We start from the raw sequence: 24035 nt of genomic DNA on the forward strand, positions 1-24035 counted from the left end.
CCGTGGGATACGTATCAGAGTTATGGGACTTCACTCGTGTTAGCGTAGCTCAGAACAACTTGCAGGAATTGAAGGAGATTTGGGATCAATGGGATAATGAGGTTAGGCAGCTATTCTATTCAAATTATGGGGATTTACCTTATTTACTTGACATGAAGGTAGACAAGCGTCTGTTTCGAGCTCTTGTCCAGTTTTGGAATCCGGCCTACAGTTGCTTCACATTCAGAAAGGTTAACCTGGTGCCTACAATAGAGGAGTACACGGCTTTACTTCGGTGTTCGAAGGTACAGGTGGATAGAATTTATTCAAAAGCGGTGAATGTACCAACCTTCTTGAGGAAGTTGATGAGTATAACAGGGATGAGTGAGCAGTGAGTTACAGCTCGGATTAAGCAAAAAGGGGATAGTAGGTGTATTCCTTGGAAAAGCTTGAAGGACCTCATTTTAGCACACCCAGATGCGAGGAAGAAAGTGGACGTCTTTGCTCTAAGTATATATGGTCTAATCTTGTTTCCTAAGATTTTGGGACATGTTGATGAGGCGGTCACTGATTTATTCGACCGGCTTGACAAGGGAGTTATTCCAGTTCCGGTGATTTTGGCAGAAACCTTTAGGTCATTAAATGCATGCCGAAGAACGGGAGAGGGCAGATTTATTGGATGTGCGCAGTTATTACTTGGGTGGTTCCATAGCCACTTTTGGAAGGTTGATAATGTTTCATATCAGGTCTTCTTTGAAATTTATTCACCGTTGAAAGAGATAGTGGCTGCATCAAGGAGATATGATATTACAGAGGAGAAATAGATGGCAATCTTTCAGAATCTGCAAGAAGAAGATATCGAGTGGAGAGCTCCGTGGTTACTTCCAGATGAGATCTTATATAGGTGTGGTGATTTCGACTGGGTTCCGTTGCTCGGGATTTGGGGAGCTGTTGGTTATGCCCCATTGCTAGTGTTAAGACAGTACAGGTCAAGACAGTTTGTGCCTGCCACTCAAGGACTAGCTGAGTGTGAATTCTCATATAAGGATGATGGCTACAAAAGGAAGGCTCGTGAGATGGCCAATGCGTGGAATCAGACTCACCGAATGAAGAGATTAGTCGTCGGTCCAATGACAACTTCTGAATATAATGAATGGTGTGCTAGGAGGATTAATGACAACATTCCCGGGCCAAGTTCAGAAAATAGTCAGTCGATAGAGGAGCATTTGCGCGTCGTCCCTTCTGAGCTAGAAATCATAAAGCAAGACCTCGAAAGAAAGAATGCAGAGTTAGAAAAAAAACTAGAACAAATGGAGGAAGAAAAAGTGAATTTAAAGTTGGACATAGATGTTCAAAAGCAGGAAACCGAGGGCCTGAGAAAAGGGAAGCGTAAAGTCGAGGAAGATCTGAACAGCTTGAAGACGGATTATAAGAGACTACGTCTGTCCGTAAGAACTGCTGGGTTGGGAAAAACCTCAGAGCAGTGGCGTCAAGAGGTTCAAGAAGAAAAAGCCAAGGCTGGCAGATGGGAAGAAAGATTCCAAGAAGCCCAGATGTAAAATAGATTGCTTGAGAAGAGTTTGTTAGAAAATCAAGATGAAAGGGATAAACTAAGGGCTAGAGTGGCCGAAATTGAGAAGATTGTTCACCAATACCGAAATCGTAATTCAATGGTGGAACTGCAAGCAAGTTTAAGTAGAATTGAGCAAATGAAGAAAACTATAGAAGAACTAGAGGTGGCATTGCAGAACTGTGAAGCCAGGATTGAGTATTTGGAGGCAAACAAAGATCATCAAAGTAGAATCAGGTCAGAAGCAGGGATCGTGTTATGGGACAAGCCTTGGTTCAGATTCGAGAAGTAGCTGATCACTTATAAACTCTGGCAGTACAAGCTGACACGTTGAGCGTAAAGTATGAATTGGAGTCAGACCGGGGACGGGAGTTAGCCTCGTTGCTTCAAAAAATCAAGGTCTTAAGTATTAGGGCGAAGTCGTATTTGTAGTCTATTCTATGTAAAGAGATTTGTTTTCTAATAAAGTTTTCCAAGTGGAATTGAATCATAATTAACGCCTTTCTTGCATTCATCTCATGCATCGCATCATATGCATTCAAAACTTTGAATTGATCCTAATTAATTAAAATTATTGCTCAGTTAACCTGGAAACCAACCAACCAATCCAACACCGATACGACACTCGAGCAAAGACAAGAGATATGGATCAGAGATTAGAAAAGCTCGAACAGTACCAGAAGGAGATGCAAGACCAGATTCAGCTACAAATGCAGGAACGGTTAGACAAGATGAAACAGGAGATGTCTGAGAAGATGCGGGAATCTCAAGAGGACATAGTGGCAAAGTTAACCAGATTGATAACTAAGGGAGGTGATAAAGGAAAGGGCCCCATGGCAGATGTCGATGAGGGAAATGATGATGAACTTTTCTATCCTCCAGGTTTCACCCCTCCACATGAGCGAACTCAAGCTGAATACCCTCGCAAATCTACTGTCACCATCATGCCTCAGCAATTTCGAGCTGGTATTTCGGACCACCAAGCTGGGCCGGGCTTTAATCCTGAAAATAATCCTATTAACTCTGCCATTCCTGACTTTGATGAAGTGGTTGAGAAGGAAAGAGTGAAGGAAGAGTTACCGAAGCAGTTGGAAGAAAGATGCAGGTGGCTCGAAGAGAAGTTCAAGGCAATGGAGGTTGCTGAAAGTTATCGAGGCATTGACGCGAAAGAGTTGAGTTTAGTGCCAGATTTAGTACTCCCTCATAAATTTAAGATGCCTGAGTTTGAAAAGTACAATGGGACAAGTTGCCCAGCAGCTCACATCACCATGTTCTGCAGGCGAATGACGGGTTATGTTAACAACGACCAACTCCTGATACACTGTTTCCAAGACAGCCTTACTGGGGCAGCATCCAAGTGGTACAATCAGTTGAGTCGTGCCACGATTGGATCATGGAGGGACTTGGCACAATCGTTCATGAAACAATATAGTCATGTGACTGACATGGCTCCTGACAGAATCACCCTTCAGAACATGGAGAAAAAGTCGAGTGAAAGCTTCAGGCAGTACGCACAGAGATGGAGGGAGGTCGCAGTCCAAGTTCAGCCACCGCTCCTGGAAAAGGAAATGACCATGTTGTTCATTAACACCCTGAAGACACCGTTCATTACACATATGTTAGGAAGTGCCACAAAAATCTTTCCTGACATAGTCATGAACAGCAAGATGATTGAGAACACCATCAGGAGTGGGAAGATCGATGCTGGAGAGAGTAACAGAATATTAGCCTCGAGGAGGAAGGAGAGTGAGGTGAACAACACGAGCATGTACAACTGAGTATGTATCTCAGAGGTTCCAAAAGATATGTGATGAAGCTGGAATTCAACACTAGCTAACTACTGTTTACACACTATAGCAGAATGGTGTTTGTGAGAGAAAGAATAGGACAGTCCTTGATATGGCCAGGTGCCTTCTGTTTGAGGCTAAAATGCCTAACAACTTTTGGGCTGAAGCTGTAAACACATCTATTTACCTGCTAAACAGGCTACCAACTAATGCTGTTAAGGGTAAAACTTCCTTTGAGGCTTGGTTTGAACAGAAACCATCTGTATCACACTTGAAAGTGTTTGGCTGTTTGTGTTATGTACTGGTACCAGCAGAGAAAAGAACTAAGTTAGAAAGGAGGTCCATGCCAGGGGTTTTGTTGGCTACATCAGTGTAAAGAAGGGATATAGAGTCTTTGATCCACTGACTAAGAAGGTTGCAATGAGCAGGGATGTTAAGTTCAGTGAAGTAAACTATTGGAAATGGGATGGAATTGAGGCAAGTCTGCTTGATGAAGATTAGAATGACCTTAACCTGCAGCAAACTGAAATTGAAGAAGTAGTTGAAGATGACTATGATGATGTACCTGTTAGAGGCACCATGACACTAGCAAACATCTATGAAAGGTGTGCTATAATCATGGTGGAGCCTTCCTGCCATGATGAAGCTACAAAAGAAAGTTGCTAGCAAGAAGTTATGGAAGCTGAATTGAGAATGATTCACAAAAATGATACTTGGGAGCTTGTTAACAGGCTTGAAAATAGGAAAATCATTGGTGTTAAATAGGTTTTTAGAACCAAGAATAATGCAGATGATTCTTTGAACAAGCACAAGGCCAGATTGGTTGTGAAAGGGTACAGTCAACAACAACGGATTGATTTCTCTGAAACCTTTGCACCTGTTGCAAGACTAGATACTATAAGGTTGCTATTTGCTTTGACAGCTCAGAAACACTGGAAGGTACATCATTTAGATGTCAAGTCAGCTTTCTTAAATGAATTTCTCAAGGAAGAAATTTTCATAAAACAACCTAAAGGTTTGATCAATCAATTGATTTATTATCTATTGTATCAATCTCTTCTTTGTATGAAATCTGGTATGCTTGTTCTAATACTTACAGAGGCCCTCTAAACTTTCCTTTTCTCAAAGTATTGATACGGCCATGAAACTGCAACACTAATAGATAGTATTCTATTTTTAGTCTTCTAATTATCACGAGCCAAGTTTGGGATTAAAAAGAAGAAAAGAGAGAAGATTAGCTTGATTTGGTATCTTATCATATCCTTGACTTAGATGTGGTTTAGACTTTGGTTTAGCACTAAGCTTTGCTTGGATGCAAAGATAAGAATATTGAATAAGGTTTGAGCCTTTAAAGGTTTGAATCATCCTAGCAATTAAAACTCAAAAGGATTAAAAGATTCTATCAGTACTCATAGATTTGAGCTGTCATATTTTTGAACCAGACTTGACGAGTGCTACATACATTTATTAAGTAAACAATAAAACAACTTATAGAGGAAGTTTATGATTATCCACACTCCAACAGGAAGTTAAAAAATTGCAGTACTAAAATAGGTTAAGACTCATTAAAACCACAATTATTACATAGAAGGTTCAAAGGATTCTCATACAAACTAAAATCAACCAGCATGTCCTATATCACGATTGAATGTACTCCAGAAGAGTTGCTAGCATCACTTTCGCCTGCCTTCTTCTCGAGGAACGCATCAGTGAGCACTGCCTTGGACTGCAACGATACCTTCAATAACTTCACACCCTATTTGCAGAAAAGCAAGTTTCAAACCAGTGTTGTATAATCACAAATAACAAAGGCTTACATTCTTAAAACTTCTCACTTGTTATATAAAGAAGCAAAAGAAATGGGATTGTTTCTTACCTCATCTATTCCTATATCAACGGTTTTCTCTTCAAGAACCCCCACATCCTTGATATTGATCTTGTTCAGTAAAGTGATACAAGAAATGGCTGACATAGGCCTTACAGCAAGATTATCCGTGATCATGTATGTAATAACCCCTTTCACATAACCTCCCTCATCAGTAGGCGAATCCTTCTTTTTTGGATTAACAACTATTGCGATTTGGTTCATAACAGTATTGCAGGAAGGAAAAATGAATTTAGAATCATTTGCCACATAGAGACCGCAGCTGCTACGATGGTAAGTATTAACACACCTATAAATTCCGGTGGGTTTTGAGTTTGACGATTCGACTGTTGGCAACAAGGGAGGCACATTTGCAGCATTGTCTGGAACTATAGGCTTCAAAAGGGTGCCTTTGTTTACTGTTGGCTGAATTTAGGTATCATTCATATTCTCATGGGTGTCTTTGTTTGCTTTTGGCTGAATGTTGGTATCATTCATATTCTCAAGGCTGTCATAAAGGTTTCCAAGGGAACCCACCATCTGTTCTTTGGTGAGAAGCCTTATGACAGTGCCAACAGGTAACGACAGAATATTTAACATAAAATCGACAAAATATTTTCCAGATTTAGCAAATAGAACTCTTTGGCTTGTTGAGTCAACGAGAAGCTTCAAGCTAACAGTGTTGGTAGCCATGTGGTGGATACAGTTTCTAGGCTCTTTATAATGGCTCTGCTAATGGGAATGGGGTGGCCCTAGCAAATATATGGATACTTGTTGGAACTTTGGCAGCAAAAAAAAAAAAAAAAACTGAAGAACCAAAGCACACGAGAGAATAGAGCTTTTGCAAGAATGATAACTGAAAAATTCATCTCTCTTTTTCATTCAAAATTTGAAAATATACGTGAGTTACAAAACATTGGACAGTTACCTAATGGCATAACTGCTCCCACAATGCAAACTTAAATTACACACAAAAGCAAGCTGACATATCAGCTGTTACATCAATTCAAATCAACAAACTAATCCTACTAACTTTGGACAAATTACAAGGAAACTAAACAAAGTTTCATAGAACAAAATGAACTGAGGAAGTTATACCATTCGGTTAAACTCCAATGCTGATCTCCAAGTTGAGCTTCTGCTAGTCTTGTTGCTGAGCTGCTGCTGGTCTTTTGTTGCAGTGCAGGCCAATGCTCAACAATACTTTTCTTCATTGGATCTCAAAAAATTGAGTTGAAGTGAGTAACAAGGATTCTTTCCCGTATTTTAAAGTCTCATATGGTATTTCTATTATAACATGAAAATGGTATCATTTTTAGATCATTTAGCTCCAAGTATAGGGATAAGGTTTTCAACTTCAAGGGAGATTCGGTCCCTGCTAAAAGAGGGATAAATTTATGGACAATTGCAATTTTTGCAATTCCTTCCTTGAAGAGATATGGCTACCTTCTTTAGCATGAAATCCAAGTATTGCTTAGATCCCAAGATTGAGGTTATTATAAATAAAGGTTTGAAGATTACATAAAGCCATATAGTTTCAAGTTATACTATTGGACTGACATGCTTGAAGTTCACTTTACATAAATAAACAAGTTAAGGAACAAGAAAATATCTTTCACCTTATTAATTCCCACAACAATGACTTTCTCTTTAACCACATCCTTGACGTTGAACTTGTTGAGCAAAGTGATAATAGATTTAGTGGGCAGAGGCCCCACAACCAGATCATCTGTAATCATATAAGTTACAGTTTCCTCGACAAAACCTCCCCCAACCTTGTTTGGCAGATTCGCAAAAGTGAAATTACTGTCCATAACGCTGGTACAGCAAGGACAGCGGGATTTTGGACCATTTGCCATATTGTGACACCTGTCTCTTGGATAGGAGCTATTACACCTATAAAAATTGGTGTAAGTTGGAGGTTGCATGGATGGAAACAAGGGAGGTACATAAACAGCATAGTAAATGCTTGTGGCTTCAAAAAGATGTTTTTGTTTGCTGCTGACAACATGTAGAAATTGTCCAGATTTTCAATGCTGTCGTAGATGTTTCTGATGCAACCACCATTCCTTGTTCACTAAGGAGCCTTATCACAGTGCCAACAGGCAATGACATAATGCCCGAAAGATCAACAAAATCTTTACTTCACCAAAGAGAAGCCTGTGGGATTTTGGGTCTATAAGAAGCTTTAGGCTAATTGTGGTGGGACTAGGAGTGGGGGCAGCCATGAAAAAACACTAATGATAAAAAGGTGGGATATTCACAGTACTTGAATATAGTTACTGCCTTTATAATGACTAATGAGAATTGGATGGCCTAAGCAAATATCTGACTAGTTTTTCTTCACTGGGTCTCAAACAAATTGAGTTGAATTGAGAAACAAGGGATGCTTTAATTTTCACCATTTTCAAGTTCCATATTATATTTCTATTATAACATACAAATGGTAGCTCTAAAAGGGCTAAGTTTTAGCAATTAAAACTCAAAAGAGGCTCAAAGGATCCTCATACAGACTGCTAAGGTTTTAAGAAAAACCAATGAGCATCCCTTCTTAGACTAAGACTCATAAAACAAACTTGCAAACTGAAAATCGGCCAGCATTTCTTATATCTCGATTGAATGTACTTCACCAGCAGAATTGCTAGCATCAGTTTCGCTCACCTTCTTCTCAATGAACACATCAGTGAGCACAGTCTTGGACTGCAAGGACGCCTTTAGCAACTTCACACCCTATTTTCAGAAAAGCAAGTTTAAAACCAGTGTCATATTATCAACAATGAAAGTTGGTCACATTCTTAGCATTCACGTTTTAATATAGAAAGTAATGGGTACGGGTATGCTCAAATTTGTCTATTTTTTCTCATAAATATGAGGATCATACCCTTAACCCGTATATTACTTAATATTAAGGCTGCAAAAGAAACGGGATTATGTCTTACCTCATTGACTCCTATATCAGTGGTTTTCTCTTCAAGAACCCCTACATCCTTGATATTGAACCTGTTGAGTAAAGTGATACAAGAAATGGCTGACATGGGCCTTACAACAAGATCATCCATGATCATGTATGTAATAACCCCTTTCACATAACCTCCCTCAATAGTAGATGAATCTATTGAAGCAATGGTTAGCATGTAGCAATCACATGTTTTATTATTATTATTATTATTATTATTATTATTTGGATGTAATGATGTAACTTAGTTGTATTCCAACTAAGTTTGTATTCCAACTAAGTTTGTTAGTGGTAGTAGGTGGTGATTTATTTTAAGTGGATGTAATGATGAAACTTAGTTGTATTCCAACTAAGTTGTCAAGTTGTAAGCTTGTATAAATAGGCTTTATGCCATTTTAAAAAAATGAATGAATTCAATCAAGATTTCATCCATATACTCTCTATTTTAACTTTGCTTAAAATTTATTTCATTTTTCTTCTTTGTTTCTGCCGCAAGTCTCGATTCTTGCTCGGCAAGTTTTTTGTTGAACCTTGCTATTTGTTGCACTTAGCTCTAACAGAATCCTTCTTTTCTGGATTAACAACGGTTGCGATTTCTTTCATAACTCCATTACAAGAAGGACAAATGGATTTAGAATCATAGGAGACATAGAGACCACAGCTTTGATTATAGTAACTTTGATCACACATGTAAATTTCGATTGATTTTGATGATTCGGTTGTTGGCAGCAAGGGAGGCACATTTGCAGCATTGATGGACGCTATAGGCTTCAAAAGGGTGTCTTTGTTTGCTGTTGGTTAAATGTAGGTATCGTTCATAGTCTCAAGGCTGTCGTATAGGTTTCCAAGGCAACCCACCATTTCTTGTTTCTTCAGAAGCCATATGACAGTGCCAACAGGAAATGACAGAATGTTGAACAGAAAATCGACAAAATCTTTCCCGGCTTCAGCAAACAGAACTCTTTGGCTCGTTGACTCGACCAAAAGCTTCAAACTAACAGTGTTTTCAGCCATGGTGGTAACACTTATGTAAATACAAATCTCACAGATCTTTACTACAACGTCTAGATATGCTTTGCAATGTCTAAGCTCTATACCGAAAGCAATCAAAGACTAAAGGGATCTGGATGGCCTTAGCAAATATATAGCTTCTCTACTTACTGGGGCTCAAGCAAATGGAGTTGAAGTGAGTAGTAAGGGATTCTTTTCACCACTTTCAAGTCACATATTATATTTATTACAAGTTTGTAACATACAAGTGGCATATATTTTTAGATTATTTAGCTCTAAATAGGGATAATACTTTTAACTAATGGAAGTTTATAATAGGTAATGACATGATGTTAAAGAAAAAATCAACAAAATTTTTACCATCTCCAGCAAACTGAAATCTGTGGGATTTTGAGTGTATCAAAAGCTTCATGCCGACAGTAGTGGGACTGGTAGTGGGGGCAACCACGAAAATATGCTAATGATAAAAGGTGAAATAATCACAGTGCTTCAAATATTGTTACTGCCTTGATAATATTGGCAGTCTTATAGTTTTACTTTATACAGTTGGACTGACATGCAAGAATAAAATAAGTTGAGGACATTATCCGTATGTCTTCTATTTATATTGAAGAGCATGCCATCATTTCCATCTGGAGACAATTGCAGGAACACACTTTTTTTTTTCTTTTTGAAGAAAAGAAACATCACATTTTCAACTCTGTAATAAAGGTTTTAAAGGAATCCCACCATTCCATTTTCAGTAGGTACTCTCAGTGCCAGCAGGCAATGAAAGAATATTGGATAGAAAATCAAAAAATCTTTTGTTGGAACTAAGAAAACAAATGAATGAAGTTTGACAGAAACTTGAGCTTGAAGGCTCGATGTCTTGCTGAGCAAACAAGAAAATCAGCTGAGACCTTTTAGCAAATTGTTTGAGTAAAACCAGAAATAAATGAAGAAGAATTCTAAAAATTTCATTAACAATGAATTGAGGCATAAAGCCATTACATATACTAGTCAATAAGCTGGTCAAAATGAGACAAACATCACCTAATCATCAACCTAACTCCACTAAGTACCTAGAAACTTGCTAAACATAACTTGCACACTTTGTAAAGTTGATTTATCAGCTCAAACATCAACAAATTATATCAAGTACATTAACAACTTAGTTCTAATCTAATTAAGTTACAAAATATCATTTGAAAGTAACAAAATGAAACAGTAGCTTGAACTTCAGTTGCAACTGCATGGCTCGGGTAGTTTGTCTGCTTCATGCCTGTATGCTAGCCAACTTCATCACTCTTCCTTGGCTTGCATGTTGCATGCTCCTATTTTGGCTCTCAAATCCTTAAACATTGACACACAAAGAGGCTTTGTCAAGATATCAGCGAGCTAATCCTCAGAACTGTAATGAATCAGTTTCACTTCTTGAAATTGCATTTCTCTAACAAAATGAAACTTTATTTTGAAATGCTTGGTTCTCCTGTAAAATACTGGATTCTTTGCAATTGCAACAGCAGATTGGTTGTCACTTTTGATCTTTGTTGCTTCCCTTTGGTGTAGGTTTAAATCAGCCATGATTTTTCTTAACCAAATAGCTTGGTTAACAGCTCTTGCAGCTGCCACATATTCTGCCTCTGCTGTCAGTTGAGCAACAACAGTTTGCTTATTTGAACTCCAACAAAATATGGCTAAACCAAGGGAAAACAGATACCTTGAGGTGCTCTTCATATCATCCACTGATCCAGCTCTATCACTATCAGCATAACCAAGTAGTTTCATGCTATCAACCTTGATATACATCATTCCAAAGCTCAGTGTACCTTTGATGTACCTGAGAACTCTTTTAGCAGCTTGAAATTGTCTTGCATTGCAACAATGCATGAACCTAGATAGGAGACTTACATCAAACATGATGTCTAGTCTTGTGAACCAAACTTTTATAAGATGACTCAGCTTCTCTCTCGAAATCTTCTTGGCTGGTCAACGTTTCTCCAACAGCAACTGGTGTGCTTGTTGCTTTACAATTCAGCATGAAGAACTTGTTTAGAATCTTCAAGGCAAATGCCTTCTGGCTTATGAAAATCCCTTGCTGAGTTTGAGACATTTCTATACCAAGAAAGTAGGACATTTGTCCCAAGTCTGACATCTCAAACATGCTTTCCATTTTTCTCTTGAAATCAGCCAACATGCCATTCTTTCTTCCTGTAACAAACAGGTCATCCACATACAAAGAGACTATAAGTTGTGTTTCATTACCTTCCTTTTTCACATACAAGGTTGGCTCACTGATGCTTCTTTCAAACCCCAAGCTAGCTAGGTAGCTGTCGATTCTGTCATACCAGACTCTTGGTGCTTGTTTCAAGCCATTTAAAGTCTTCTTCAACTTGTACACATTATCCTCTTTGCCTTCAACTTTGAACCCTTCAGGCTGTTCAACATAGATTTCCTCATCAAGAAAACCATTGAGAAAGGCAGATTTTACATTGAGTTGATGTATCTTTCATTGCTTCTGTACAACCAAAGTAACCAGCAGCCTGATTGTGTCAAGTCTAGCCACTGGTGCAAATGTTTCAAAATAGTCAATGCCATACTTTTGAATGAATCCATTCACTACTAGCTTTGCCTTCAGCTTGTTCAAAGTTTCATCAGCATTATGCTTGGCTCGAAACACCCATTTCACTCCTATGACCTTCCTTGTTGAGCTTCATCCTGTTCAAAACAAGTTGGTTCCATAGTAGCTACATCTGCTCTTGTATAAACTTTGCCAATGGTCTGGTTCCCCTGACTGGCTCATCATCAATGTCCATTTCAAGATTATCCTGATCACCTTCAATCTAATCTGTCACCAGGTCTTCAGCAGCACATTCTGGCTTATTCTTATCCCAGTTCCAGCTTGATTTCTCATCAAAGACTACATCTCTACTTACACAAACCCTATTGGATGTAGGATCCAAAATTCTATAGCCTTTCTTGACATCGTTGTAGCCCACTAAGATGCCAGGTTGAGCCTTCTTGGCCAGCTTATCCCTTTTGACTGCTGGTATGTGTGCATAACAAATGCAGCCAAAGACCTTCAGATGAACAACTGATGGCTTGAACCCAAACCTGACCTTTAATGGTGTTTTTTGAACCAAAGACTTAGTTGGTAGCCTGTTTTGAAGGTAAACATCAATGTTAACTGCCTCAGCCCACAAGGTCTTGGGCAAATTTCTCTCAAACACTAAGCATCTAGCCATATCCATCAAAGTTCTATTCTTTCTCTCACTGACACCATTCTGCTGAGGTGTGTAGGTATTGGTGAGCTGGTGCTTGATGCCTAATTCATCACAAAAGCCTTAAAACATAGCTGAAGTGTACTCTGTGCCATTATCAGACCTTTGTGTCTTGAGCTTGCATCCTGATTTAGTTTCAACTACAGCCTTGAACTTCTAAAATACAGAGGCCACTTCTAACTTGTGCTTTAGGAAGTAAATCCAGTAATACTTCGAGTAATCATCAATAAAAAGGATAAAATACCTGCTACCATTCAAAGACTGTGTCTTCATAAGGCCACACACATTAGTGTGGACTAGTTACAGCTTTGCTGAGGCTCTCCATGCCTTGTTCAAAGGAAATGGCTGTCTAGCTTACTTTCTTAGGTGACATACTTTACAAACATCCTCTTTCTCAATCGATATTGTGAAGTTTTCAACCAAGTCCCTTTTGGTTAGCTGAACCAGTGACTTATAGTTGGCATGGCCTAACTTCTTATGCTATAACTTAGACTTATCTAAGACTGTTGTGTAGACACTGTCTGAACTTTTGTTCTAGTCCACAACAAAACTTTTGTTAGCCATGGCTACTAACATGAGTTTTGATCTACTTGGATCACTGATCAGACATTCCTTGCCTTTGAACACTACAGAATAACCATTTTCAAGCAACTGAATTATACTAAGCAGATTTCTGTCAAATTCAGGCACACACAGGACATTAGATACCTGTAGGAGCGTTTATCAGCACACCTCTTTTGCCTTCTATTTTGATTAAGTGTCCATTTCTAACTTTTACCCTTTTTTTGAAGCTTCTATCAATTTTCTTGAAGATAGCAGCATTGAGGGTCATGTGGTTTGTGCAATCACTATCAATCAGCCATCCATTTGTGGCTTTTCTTTTGGCTGCTGAGTAAGAGACTACAAAGGCTTGCTCTTCTTGGTCACTACCTTCTTTTGCCACTTGAGCTTCAGCTCTAGGCTGTTGAGGCTAGTTTTGCTTCAGCTTGCCTTTGTTTCTACAAACTTTCTCAAAATGTCCCATCTTTTTGCAGACTTTGCACTACATATTAGGCTTGAACCAATAGTTTGCTTCTGGATGACTGAGCCTTTTGCAATGTGAGCAAGGTGGATATCTTCTTCTTGCTCCATCTCTTTTAGGCTTTTCAGACCAAATCTTCTTCCTTTTGTAGCCAGAAGAGCTCGAGGCAGGTCTGTTCTTGGCTTGAAAAGCATATTCTTAATGCTCCTCTTGTCTGCTGGCTCTTCTTTGCTCTTGAGCATAAAGAACATTGATCAACTTAATAAAAAAGATGCTAGTTAGATCTCTCGAGTCTTCAAGGGATGAGATCTTGGCTTCATATCTCTCAGGTAAGGTTGCAATGACCTTTTCCACTATTTTTGCTTCACTGAACTAGTCCTCAAGCAATCTGATGTTGTTCACAACAGCCATGATCCTGCTGAGTATTGCTTCACTGTTTCTTCTTCCTTCATCTTCAAAATTTCAAAGTCTCTTATCAAATTCAATAGTTGTTACTGTCTCGTTCTTTCAGTCTCTTGAAACTTCTCATTTAGCCTAACTTTGGAGACTCATAAGCCATGATTCTTGTGAAAATTACATCAGATACACTTTTTTAGATGTATGAGATAGCCTTGTGTCTTTTGGTTCTTTCATCTATGTGCTATCTGATCTGAGTCACAATGGGATTGGCTCTTAGAGGTGCTGGTTCAACATTTGAGTTGACAACCTCCCACAAGTCGAATGTCTGTAGGTAGGTCTTCATTTTCACTACCCAAATATGGTAGCCTTCACCGTTAAACATTGATGATGGAGCTGGAGAGAATCCGGATAAAGACATGGTTTTTAGACATGAAGAATGAAAGATCCACTGAGAAATAAGCTCTTGTTACCAATTGTTGGAACTATGAAAAGAAATGAATGGAGTTTGACAGAAACTTGAGCTTGAAGGCTCGATGTCTTGCTGAGTAAACAAGGAAATCAATTAAGACCTTTTAGCAAATTGCTTGAGTAAAACCATAAATAAATGAAGAAGAATTCTAAAAATTTCATTAACAATGAATTGAGGCATAAAGTCATTACATATACCAGTCAATAAGCTGGTCAAAATGAGACAAACATCACCTAATCATCAACCTAACTCCACTAAGTACCTAGAAACTTGCTAAACATAACTTGCACACTTTGTAAAGCTGATTTATCAGCTCAAACATTAGCAAATTATATCAAGTACATTAACAACTCATTTCTAATCTAACTAAGTTACAAAATATCATTTGAAAGTAACAAAACAAACCAGCAGCTTGAACTTCAGTTGCAATTGCATGGCTCGAGCAGCTTGCCTGCTTCATGTCTGTATGCAGGACAATTTTATCATCTTTGCTAGCTTCAGCAAACAGTATTCCCTGGTTTCTCCAAAGTTCAACATCTAAAACCCAAAACTAATAACTAAAGAGCCTTCACTACAAAATTCACCATCTATCATACTCAAAGACAGTTACCTTAGAAGAAAACATTTAGGGTTACAAATGATAAGAGTAAAAAATTGAAAAAAGCACTCTAAGTTGGTACTTCAGAAGAAGCCAGTTGTAATCAATTTAAACTATAGTTTGATGGACCACTCTAGAAAAGGAATTATACCTTCAAAAATAAGGGTATGCCACGTTGGGCAATGAGCACCCAGTATTCTTTAGTAATAGGCAAAAGAATAGTTCACTTTGTGCTCACCGCACAGCTTTGTATATTTGCTTAGTCATTTGCACTTCAATTTATAGAAGTTGGTTGAGTTCCCTTGTCTGTTTCTTAGGGATGTGGGATCTTAAAGAAATTGGACACATTTAATTTCTAAAATTCTAGTGATAGAAAAAGACAACGTTTTTTCGTTGATCACTGCAGAGGTGTTATTGCTTTGATCATTGTGCTGTTGTATCCTGAGAGACATTTGACTAATGTTTCTCCAAGTACCATAGGAGCAGTCGAATCTATCCTAAGAAAACTATGTTAAATAAGCTTGAACGTTTAGTAAATCTCTGTTCTTCCTTTCATTTTCAACTTATTGTTATGTTTTTTATTGATTTACGCATTCGACAATTTAAATATAAATTATTTTATTTATATTTTGTTTCATATATAAATATGTGTTTATTTATATTTAAATATTTTTGTTTTGTCCAACACATGTTAGCAATAACTCCTTTCATAACCTCCTTCATCAGTGAATGAATCCTTCTTTTGTAGATTAACAATGGTTACAATTTGGTTCATAACATCATTGTAAGAAAGAAAAATGGATTTATAATCATCTTCTGCGTAGAGACCACAGCTGCTACTATGGTAACTATTTCGACTCCTATAAATTTCGATTGATTTTGAAGATTTGGTTGCTGGCAACAAGGGAGGCACATTTGCAGCTTTGATGGAAGCTATAGGCTTTAAAAGGTTTCTTTGTTTGCTGTTGATTGAATGTAGGTGTCGAAACCTTTTTTTTTGAAATCGACATTTTTTATTTTAAAATGAAGATGGAGTTGCCACCAATATTTTTTAATTAGGTGTAATTGGAACACCTTAAGGTTGTCATTTTAATAAAATGTTAGATTTATTAAAATTATTTTCGGTCTACAAAAATAAAAGGAATGGGTTCGGGAGTCGGTTACATGGGAGGAATGATTAGCACCCTCATAACGCCCAAAATTGGTACCTAATTAATTACTTAATATCTTAGTGTCGAAAGTAAAAATTTCGAGGAGAAATTAAAATATGACCTCTCTTTGCATGATGTTCTTTTTAATTAAAATCACTTAACTAAATTAAAACTTATGTAAAAGACCTTCTTATCTCGAGGTAACCAAAATGAAAAGGTCATTTTCGGTAAGTTAGGGCACGATATCTCGAATCCTCAAAAATAAGATTGCTCATTATTTATTATTATTTAAATCTCATGTGTTTTTAGTTTTAAAAAGGATGTTCGGTTATTTAGGTTCAAAGAGAAAATCAAACCTCGTAAGTTAGGACACAACTTCTTGAATCTCCAAATAAAAAACGTTACCTTGGTTTTCAAATTTTCCCTTTTTTATGCATCGAGCAAAAATGAATGTAACATTTAAAGCGATGTGCATTTAACTTATTTGGGCATAGTATGAAAATGGACAAATATATTTAAACATAATGCATGATATAGTGATAGCAAAATAATATAAAATAACCATGTGGGTAAAACATCTATATTAGAATGATAAATAATAAATAAATAAATACCATAATAATAATGTAATAATAATATTAATTCATAATACTAATCGCAATAGTCATATCACTATCATAATACCAAAATAAATAAATAAATAATAAAAAGATATAAACAACATAAGTTTTAAGTGCTAAAAAAAAACAGTAATTAAAGGTCTGAAGTTAAATAAATGAATGATTAAATTAAAATTTAAATAATGAATTATATAAAATAAATAAATGAATAAATAAATTAAAATAAATGACTAAACTATAACATGAGAAAAGGAATAGGGGCCAAATGGGAAATTATTCCCAACCTCATTACGCGCACCGTTTCCAAGAGAGACCAAGGGCAAGAGGACTAAAAAAAACCAAAATTAAGTAGTATAATTTTAAAAAAGAAAAAGACCAGAAATAAGACTGTATTGAAAAGCGTTTGAAAAGCAGAAGGGCTAGGGCTGCAATTAGACCCTTCCCACGAAAACACGCGAATCTCAGGGAATTCGGATCGGGTCGTCTGGTCAGCCCTCAAAACGACGTTGTTTTGGGGCATTTAGGGCTGGATGAAACGACATTGTTTTGATGACCCTATTTAAGTCAAAAAAGAATAATAATAATAATAATAATAATAATAATAATAATAATAATAATAATAAAACATTTCAGACTATGTTTAAAAAAAAAATTCTCTTCTCTTTCTTTTTCTCTCTAAGGCCCTCCATATCCGGCCATAGGGATATCAACGCTCTACTGTGACCATCGATCATCGATGACGGCGACCATCGCCTCCGGTGGCCGGAGTTAAAAAAATACCCCTTTTTTAGTCCATTTGACTCCTCAAAGCTAGATCCAAAGGCTAAGCCTTCTAAAAGAGAAAAAAAGAATGTTCGGCTCTTCGCACACCTCACATTCCCTTTTTCCAAAGCCTCGGAGAAAACCCTAATGGGTTCGGAAGCATTCAGGGTCAGAGGAGGTATCCAACAACGACGGGAGGCGAGACGACCGGTAAAACTTTTATTTTTTATTTATTTATTATGCTCTTTTCCAAAAATAGAAGATAAAATGGACTACCTTTTAATGTTTATTCTTTGTTCTTCTATTTCAAAAGAAAAAAAAACATTAAAAGGATTTCTGTTGGATGATTTGCAACATATGCATTGCCACCATTGTAATTTTGATGTTTTTTACACCAGTAAAGGTTGGTGTATTTGGAGGATTGCATGCTTGGCAACAAGAGAGCTATATTAGAAGTATAGGTCGTAACCATTGGCTTAAAAATGATTTCTTTTGTAGCTGCTGATTTCATGTCGCAATAATCGTCCAAATTTTCAATGCTTTCATAAATGTTTCTTTGTTTACCAAGGAGCCTTACCACAGTTCCAACAGGTAATGACATGATATAGAAAAGAAAATCAACAAAATCTTTACCAGCTTCTGCAAACAGAATTCTGTCGGATTTTGGGTCTGTCAGAAGCTTCTAGCTGACTGTGGTTGGTTTGGTGGCAGCCATGGAAAAAATATTATTGTTAGAATGTGAATATCACAGTACTTCTGCAATACTGTTACTGGCTTTATAATTTTGGCAGGGTCCATGTTTTATATAGAGCTTAATTTGCAGTAACTAATGACCATAGAGAAGCGGAATGGCCAATGCAAATAACACAAGTTTTGTTGAATTCCAAGGGACAGTCAAAACCTTCACAGTAATTACTGACTTGAGAATTCAATGATCTTATCCATATTTCCTTTTACCAACTCCATTCTCCAAATTACCACCAAGTCCAATAATCAGATTAATTCCAATTGATCCAAAATTGTATACTAATCGGCAAACAGATGTAACTATATATATTAAACAATTTCTCACAATTTTAAAATGTTCCATTTTTCAGGGTTGGAGGGGGGGTCAAGCTTCAAATTTAGGCAGCACAAGTTTTTTACATGTAAAAAATACCGCAAAAAGCTTCAAGCTAACAGTATCGGCGGCCATTATAGGAACACTGTCACAAATAGAAGTTTTAGAGGTTATACATAAAAGCTTTGAGGATTAGATATAACCTAACATCATTTCCATCCTAGAGACACAATTGCAAGAACACCACATCACTTTTGATCTTATTTCCCAGCGAACACAGTAGTAAGCACCGTCTTGGATACCAACAATGCCCTCAGCAATTTCATTCCCTATTTGCACAAAGCAAAGTAAAAGTGTAAAAACTACATTCCTTTACAAAATTGCATCAAAACTTAAAAAGGGATCATTTACCTCATCCACTCCCATATCAATGACTTTCTCTTCAAGAACCCCAACATCCTGAACTTTGAACTTGTTAAGCAAAGTGATAGTAACAACTCCCTTGACATAATCTCCCTCACTTGAGGATGAACCCTTGATTCACAAGAGTCAAGTTTTGGTTCAAAAACATGGCTGCAGGCAGGACAAAGGGATTTTGGATCATTTGCCACATACATGCGACCCATGCCATTTTTATGGTGGCTACAACTGTAAAGATTAGTGGCGGATGCTGAGATTAGAAACAACAGTGGTACATTATTAGCAGTAAGATAGAAACCAGAAGCTCTTTAAAAGGTTGTCTTTGGTTGCTGCTGACTGCATGTAGTTGTTATAGTGTTCGATATAGTTACAGATGTTGAATATAGGGGTTAATTTGCAGTAACAGACCACATAGAAGTATAACGGCAAAGAAATATTTTGAACTACACTTTGATGGACCATTCCTGTAAAGGAATTTGGCCTCCAAAAATAGGCGTATGCTGCCATAAGAGACGAGCACACGGTATTCTTCAGTAAAAGGCGAAAGAATAGTTCGTTCTGTGCTCACTGCACAGCTCCTTGATCTTACTAGTTTACTTGCGCTTTCATTTATTGATAATGGTAGAGTGCCTTTGTCTGTTTCTAAGGAATGTGGGATCCCTCTCCTTTCTGGAGCTATTAAACCTTGGCAACTTCTTTCTAGCTCTACTCTTCTGCCAAGCCACACATTCTTCCGTCACATTTCCTCTTATTTTTCACCCTTTAAACTCTACTCAACGAAATTATCCCTAAGTATTTCTTCTGAAAATTATCATTTTCGTGATGATAATTTACATTATGAAATTGCTTTTAACTGTTACTTTTATAGTGGTTCATCATTCCAATTGGTAAAACATATGCTTTGTCCAAGCCAACAATTATTTTAAAACATTAGTCGGAAACATCAACAGAATCTTGAAAGATCACCATATATAGATATTCAATAACAAAAGAAAAAGAACAATGATATTCTTTGGATCAGCACCAGAAAGGACTTTAAAATGTGTAAACAAACCAGCAATGCATCAACAGCAGCAGAAGCATTTCTCATTTCGATCACCTAGAACGCTTCTTCCTGGCCTTTTGGGCAAGGAATACATTAGTAAGCAGAGTATCAGACCATAGCGATGCCTTCAGTATCTCCACACCCTGAAACCAAAACCATACCAAAGCCATAAGACATTTGTTTCTTACAGCAACTTATAAACGAAACAGGATAAAAGGAAGCTCGCTTCAGTAGTTCCTACATTAACCACTTTTTCTTCCAATGCATCAAGCTGTTTAATGTTGAACTTATAGAGAAAATTTATGCTCGAAATAGTTGACATAGGAGTAATTGTTAGATCATCCATGACCGTGTATGTAATGACCCCTTTTACGTAACCAATGCATCAAGCTGTTTAATGTTGAACTTATAGAGCAAATTTATGCTCGAAATAGTTGACATAGGAGTAATTGTTAGATCATCCATGACCGTGTATGTAATGACCCCTTTTACGTAACCACCCTCATTTGCAGCAAATGATGAAGTTGAAACCATATTTGGGGGGTTTACAAATGTTTCAGGGTCGTCTCATCATCCGCTATTAGGGCATGTAGGTGTTTGAACATTTACATAATACAAATGATGCCGGTATAATCTGTGGTTTTGATGACTGAATGTTTGGCGACAAGAGAGGAACATTGATTGCTAAGCTTGAAGATTTAGGATTCAACAAGGTATCCTTGTTTGTTGTCAGTTGAATGTATGCATCACCCAAATTTTCAACGCTCTCGTAAAGGTTTGCAAGGAATCCAACCATGCCTTCTTTCCTAAGCAACTTTATAAAAGTACCAACGGGAAATAACAATATGTTGAAGAGAAAATCAACAAAATCTTTTCCAGCTTCGGCATATAGAACCCTTTGCCCTTTTGTATCTATCAGAAGCTTCAAGCTCATGGTGGTTCCAGTGTTTAAGCCCTATACTTGGAAAGCAATGAAAGGACTGATGGGAATGGATAGCCAAAGCAAATATAAACAAATGGAGCAGAGGTGATTACAAGAGATTCTTTCAACTACTTTTAAGGTGTTGGTGTTATAACTGAAACAGACAAGCTCAGCTTGTATCTTGTGCAGCAAGCCTTGATACTTACTAAGCAAACAACCAAATTTGAAGCAAAAAAAAGGAAGAAAAACAAAGAAAAGTAGAGTGTATTTGATGAACAAAATCAGATTCATTCATAAGTGGAACAATAGCATAATGCCAATACATAAATCAAGCACTAAGCTTGTCAAAAAACAATAAGCAGTTACCTAAACAATACCTACCACCACTAATTATATTGAAACTTGAAAACTAAACTTGTAAGCATGTACAAAGTTGTGTTTACAGCTCACATACCAACTAATTACATCTATCATAGGCCTAACTTAGTTTGAAATGAACTAGAACTCATTTCATCAACCTAGGATTACAAAATGAGCAAAAATTCAGCTCGTTCTAGCAGCTCTTGCATGACTTGGTCTTCATGGCCTACTTGCTATCTGCTAGGTTGCTGCATACTGACCAACTCTAACACTCCTCCTTGGTTAGCACGTTGCAAACTCCTAGTTTCTTCCTTAAATACTCAAACCTAGTTGCATTAAGAACCTTGGTCAAAATATCAGCAAATTGATCCTCTGAATTGCAATGAATTAACTTCACTTCTAATGCCTGCTCCATTTCTCGAACAACATGAAGTTTGATGCTGAAATGCTTTGTTCTTCCATGGAACACTGGATTCTTTGCAATTGCAACAACAGATTGATTGTCACAAAAGATCTCTGTTGCTTCCCTTTGATGCATATTTAAATCAGCCATGATTTTCCTTAGCCAAATGTCTTGGTTGACAGCACTAGCTGTTGCAACATATTGTACTTTAGCAGTTGATTGAGCCACCAAATTTTGCTTCTTTGAGCTCCAGCAGAACATGGCTGAACCAAGATTAAAGGCATATTCTGAGGTACTATTCATGTCATCTATTGAGCTAACCCAGTCACTGTTAGTATAGCCAACCAGGTTCAAGCTTTCTTCTTTGCTATACATCAAGCCATAGCTCAATGTACCTTTGACATACCTGAGCACTCTCTTTGCAGCTTGAAAGTGCTTCTCATTGCTACAATGTAAGAATCTTGAGAGCAAACTTACAGGAAACATAATATCAGGTCTAGTGGCTGTTAAATATAACAAACAACCAACTAAACTTCTGTAGGTTGATTCATAAACCCTTTTAAAATCACCATGGCTCGATAGCTTCTCTCCAACAGCAGCAGGAGTCTTTGTTGCTTTGCTATTTTGCATGGAGAATTTGGTCAAAACCTTTAAGCCAAAGCCCTTTTGACTTAAGAATATCCCATCCTGTGTTTGTGTCACCTCCATTCTAAGAAAATAGGACATTTTCCCTAGATCAGACATTTCGAACATCTCCTGCATCTTGGTCTTGAAATCATTCAGCATTGCTTGATCTCCTCCTGTCACCAACAGGTCATCAACATACAGGGACACAATAAGCTGTGTTTGTTCCCCTTCCTTCTTAACATACAATGTTGGCTCGCTCTTGCTTCTGTCAAATCCCAAGTTGATCAAGTAGCCATCAATTCTGCTGTACCCTATTTTAAGCCATACAAGGCTTTCTTCAGCTTGTATACCATGTGTTCCTTGCCAGCTATCTCAAACCCTTGTGGTTGTTCAACATAAATGTCTTCCTCAAGAAATCCATTGAGAAAGGCTGACTTCACATCGAACTGATGGATTTTCCATTCGAGTTGTGCTGCTAAGGCAATCAGCAGCCTAATGGTGTCGAGCCTGGCAACTGGTGCAAAGGTCTCTAGATAGTCCAAGCCATATTTCTGGCTGAATCCCTTAACAACCAGCCTTACTTTTAGCTTGTTCAAACTCCCATCAGCTTTGTGCTTGGCTTTGTACACCCATTTCACTCCAATAACCTTTCTTTTGACTGGTCTTTCAACCAATTCCCAAGTCTGGTTCTTTTCAATCATGCTGATCTCCTCAGCCATTGCTTGCTTCCACCCTTGCTAAGCTTCAGCCTTTTCAAAGCTGCTTGGTTCAGCTATAGCTACATGAGCCATTTCATAAATCTCAGCCAATGGTCTAGTGCCCCTGACTGGTTTATCATCAATATCCATTTTAGGACCATTTTGATCTGTTTCAGCTTGATCTGTTGCAAGATCTTCAGAAACTGCCCCAGGTTCATTCCTTTCCCAGTTCCAGCATGACTTCTCATCAAACACAACATATCTGCTAACTGACACCTTGTTTGTTGAAGGATCTAAGATCCTATAGCCCTTCTTAATAGCGCTATAGCCCACCAAAACACCAGGTTTAGCTCTTTTAGCCAGTTTATCCCTTTTAACAGCAGGCACATGTGCATAGCAAATACAACCAAAGACCTTTAGATGAGCCAGTGATGGTTTGAACCCAAAGCAGGCTTCAAATGTAGTTTTCTGAGTCAGAGCCTTAGTTGAAAGTCTGTTTTGAATGTAAACAGCAGTGTTGACTGCCTCAGCCCACAAAATCTTGGGCAAATTCTTTTGAATCATCAAGGACATAGCTATATCCATCAAGCTTCTATTCTTTCTTCCACTCACACCATTTTGCTGAGGTGTATAAGTGTTAGTAAGCTGATGTTTAATGTCTGCCTTATCACAAAAGGCTTGGAACTAAGCTAAGGTATACTCAGTCCCATTATCTGACCTTAGGGTCTTCAACTTGTAGCCTGTTTCAGTCCCAGCAGCAGTCTTGAACTTCCAAAACACAGAGGCCACCTCTGATTTCTGTTTCAAGAAGTAAATCCAACAAAACCTTGAAAAATCATCAATAAACAATATGAAATACCTACTTCCATTTAGTGACTCAGTCTTCATGGGGCCACACACATCAGTGTGCACAAGTTGTAGTCTTTTAGAGGCTCCCCAGGCTTGATTCGAGGGAAATGGAAGTTTGGCTTGCTTCCTTAGCTGACACACTTCACAAACCTCTTGGTTTTGGACTGAATTTATGAAATTTTTAGCCAAACCATTTCTGCACAA

At 37.6% G+C, this 24035-nt stretch overlaps 3 protein-coding genes and 2 non-coding genes across 5 annotated transcripts; all 5 read right to left on the reverse strand.

Moving 5' to 3' along the window:
- Positions 1 to 4766: 4766 nt before the first annotated feature.
- LOC107930718 (uncharacterized) lies at positions 4767 to 5959 on the reverse strand. The gene is made up of 2 exons (XM_016862426.2): positions 5213 to 5959; positions 4767 to 5092 (listed from the first exon to the last, which is right to left on the reverse strand). Exons 1-2 carry the CDS (start codon positions 5423 to 5425, stop codon positions 4970 to 4972), a joined length of 336 nt encoding a protein of 111 aa, XP_016717915.1. The 5' UTR covers positions 5426 to 5959; the 3' UTR covers positions 4767 to 4969.
- Positions 5960 to 6771: 812 nt separating this feature from the next.
- LOC107930690 (uncharacterized) lies at positions 6772 to 8334 on the reverse strand. Its single transcript, XM_016862399.1, has 4 exons — positions 8140 to 8334; positions 7826 to 7930; positions 7295 to 7437; positions 6772 to 7201 (listed from the first exon to the last, which is right to left on the reverse strand). Exons 1-4 carry the CDS (start codon positions 8332 to 8334, stop codon positions 6772 to 6774), a joined length of 873 nt encoding a protein of 290 aa, XP_016717888.1.
- Positions 8335 to 8690: 356 nt separating this feature from the next.
- LOC107930691 (uncharacterized) lies at positions 8691 to 9170 on the reverse strand. Its single transcript, XM_016862400.1, has 2 exons — positions 9015 to 9170; positions 8691 to 8924 (listed from the first exon to the last, which is right to left on the reverse strand). Exons 1-2 carry the CDS (start codon positions 9168 to 9170, stop codon positions 8691 to 8693), a joined length of 390 nt encoding a protein of 129 aa, XP_016717889.1.
- A 5876-nt stretch (positions 9171 to 15046) lies between these two features.
- LOC121222675 (U5 spliceosomal RNA) lies at positions 15047 to 15161 on the reverse strand. The gene has a single exon (XR_005920033.1). It is a non-coding gene; the product is annotated as a U5 spliceosomal RNA (small nuclear RNA).
- Positions 15162 to 19386: 4225 nt separating this feature from the next.
- On the reverse strand, positions 19387 to 19504 carry LOC121222672 (U5 spliceosomal RNA). Its single transcript, XR_005920029.1, has one exon. It is a non-coding gene; the product is annotated as a U5 spliceosomal RNA (small nuclear RNA).
- Positions 19505 to 24035: the final 4531 nt, after the last annotated feature.

Source organism: Gossypium hirsutum, chromosome D10, assembly GCF_007990345.1.
Source record: "Gossypium hirsutum isolate 1008001.06 chromosome D10, Gossypium_hirsutum_v2.1, whole genome shotgun sequence".
Classification (NCBI taxonomy): Eukaryota; Viridiplantae; Streptophyta; class Magnoliopsida; order Malvales; family Malvaceae; genus Gossypium; species Gossypium hirsutum.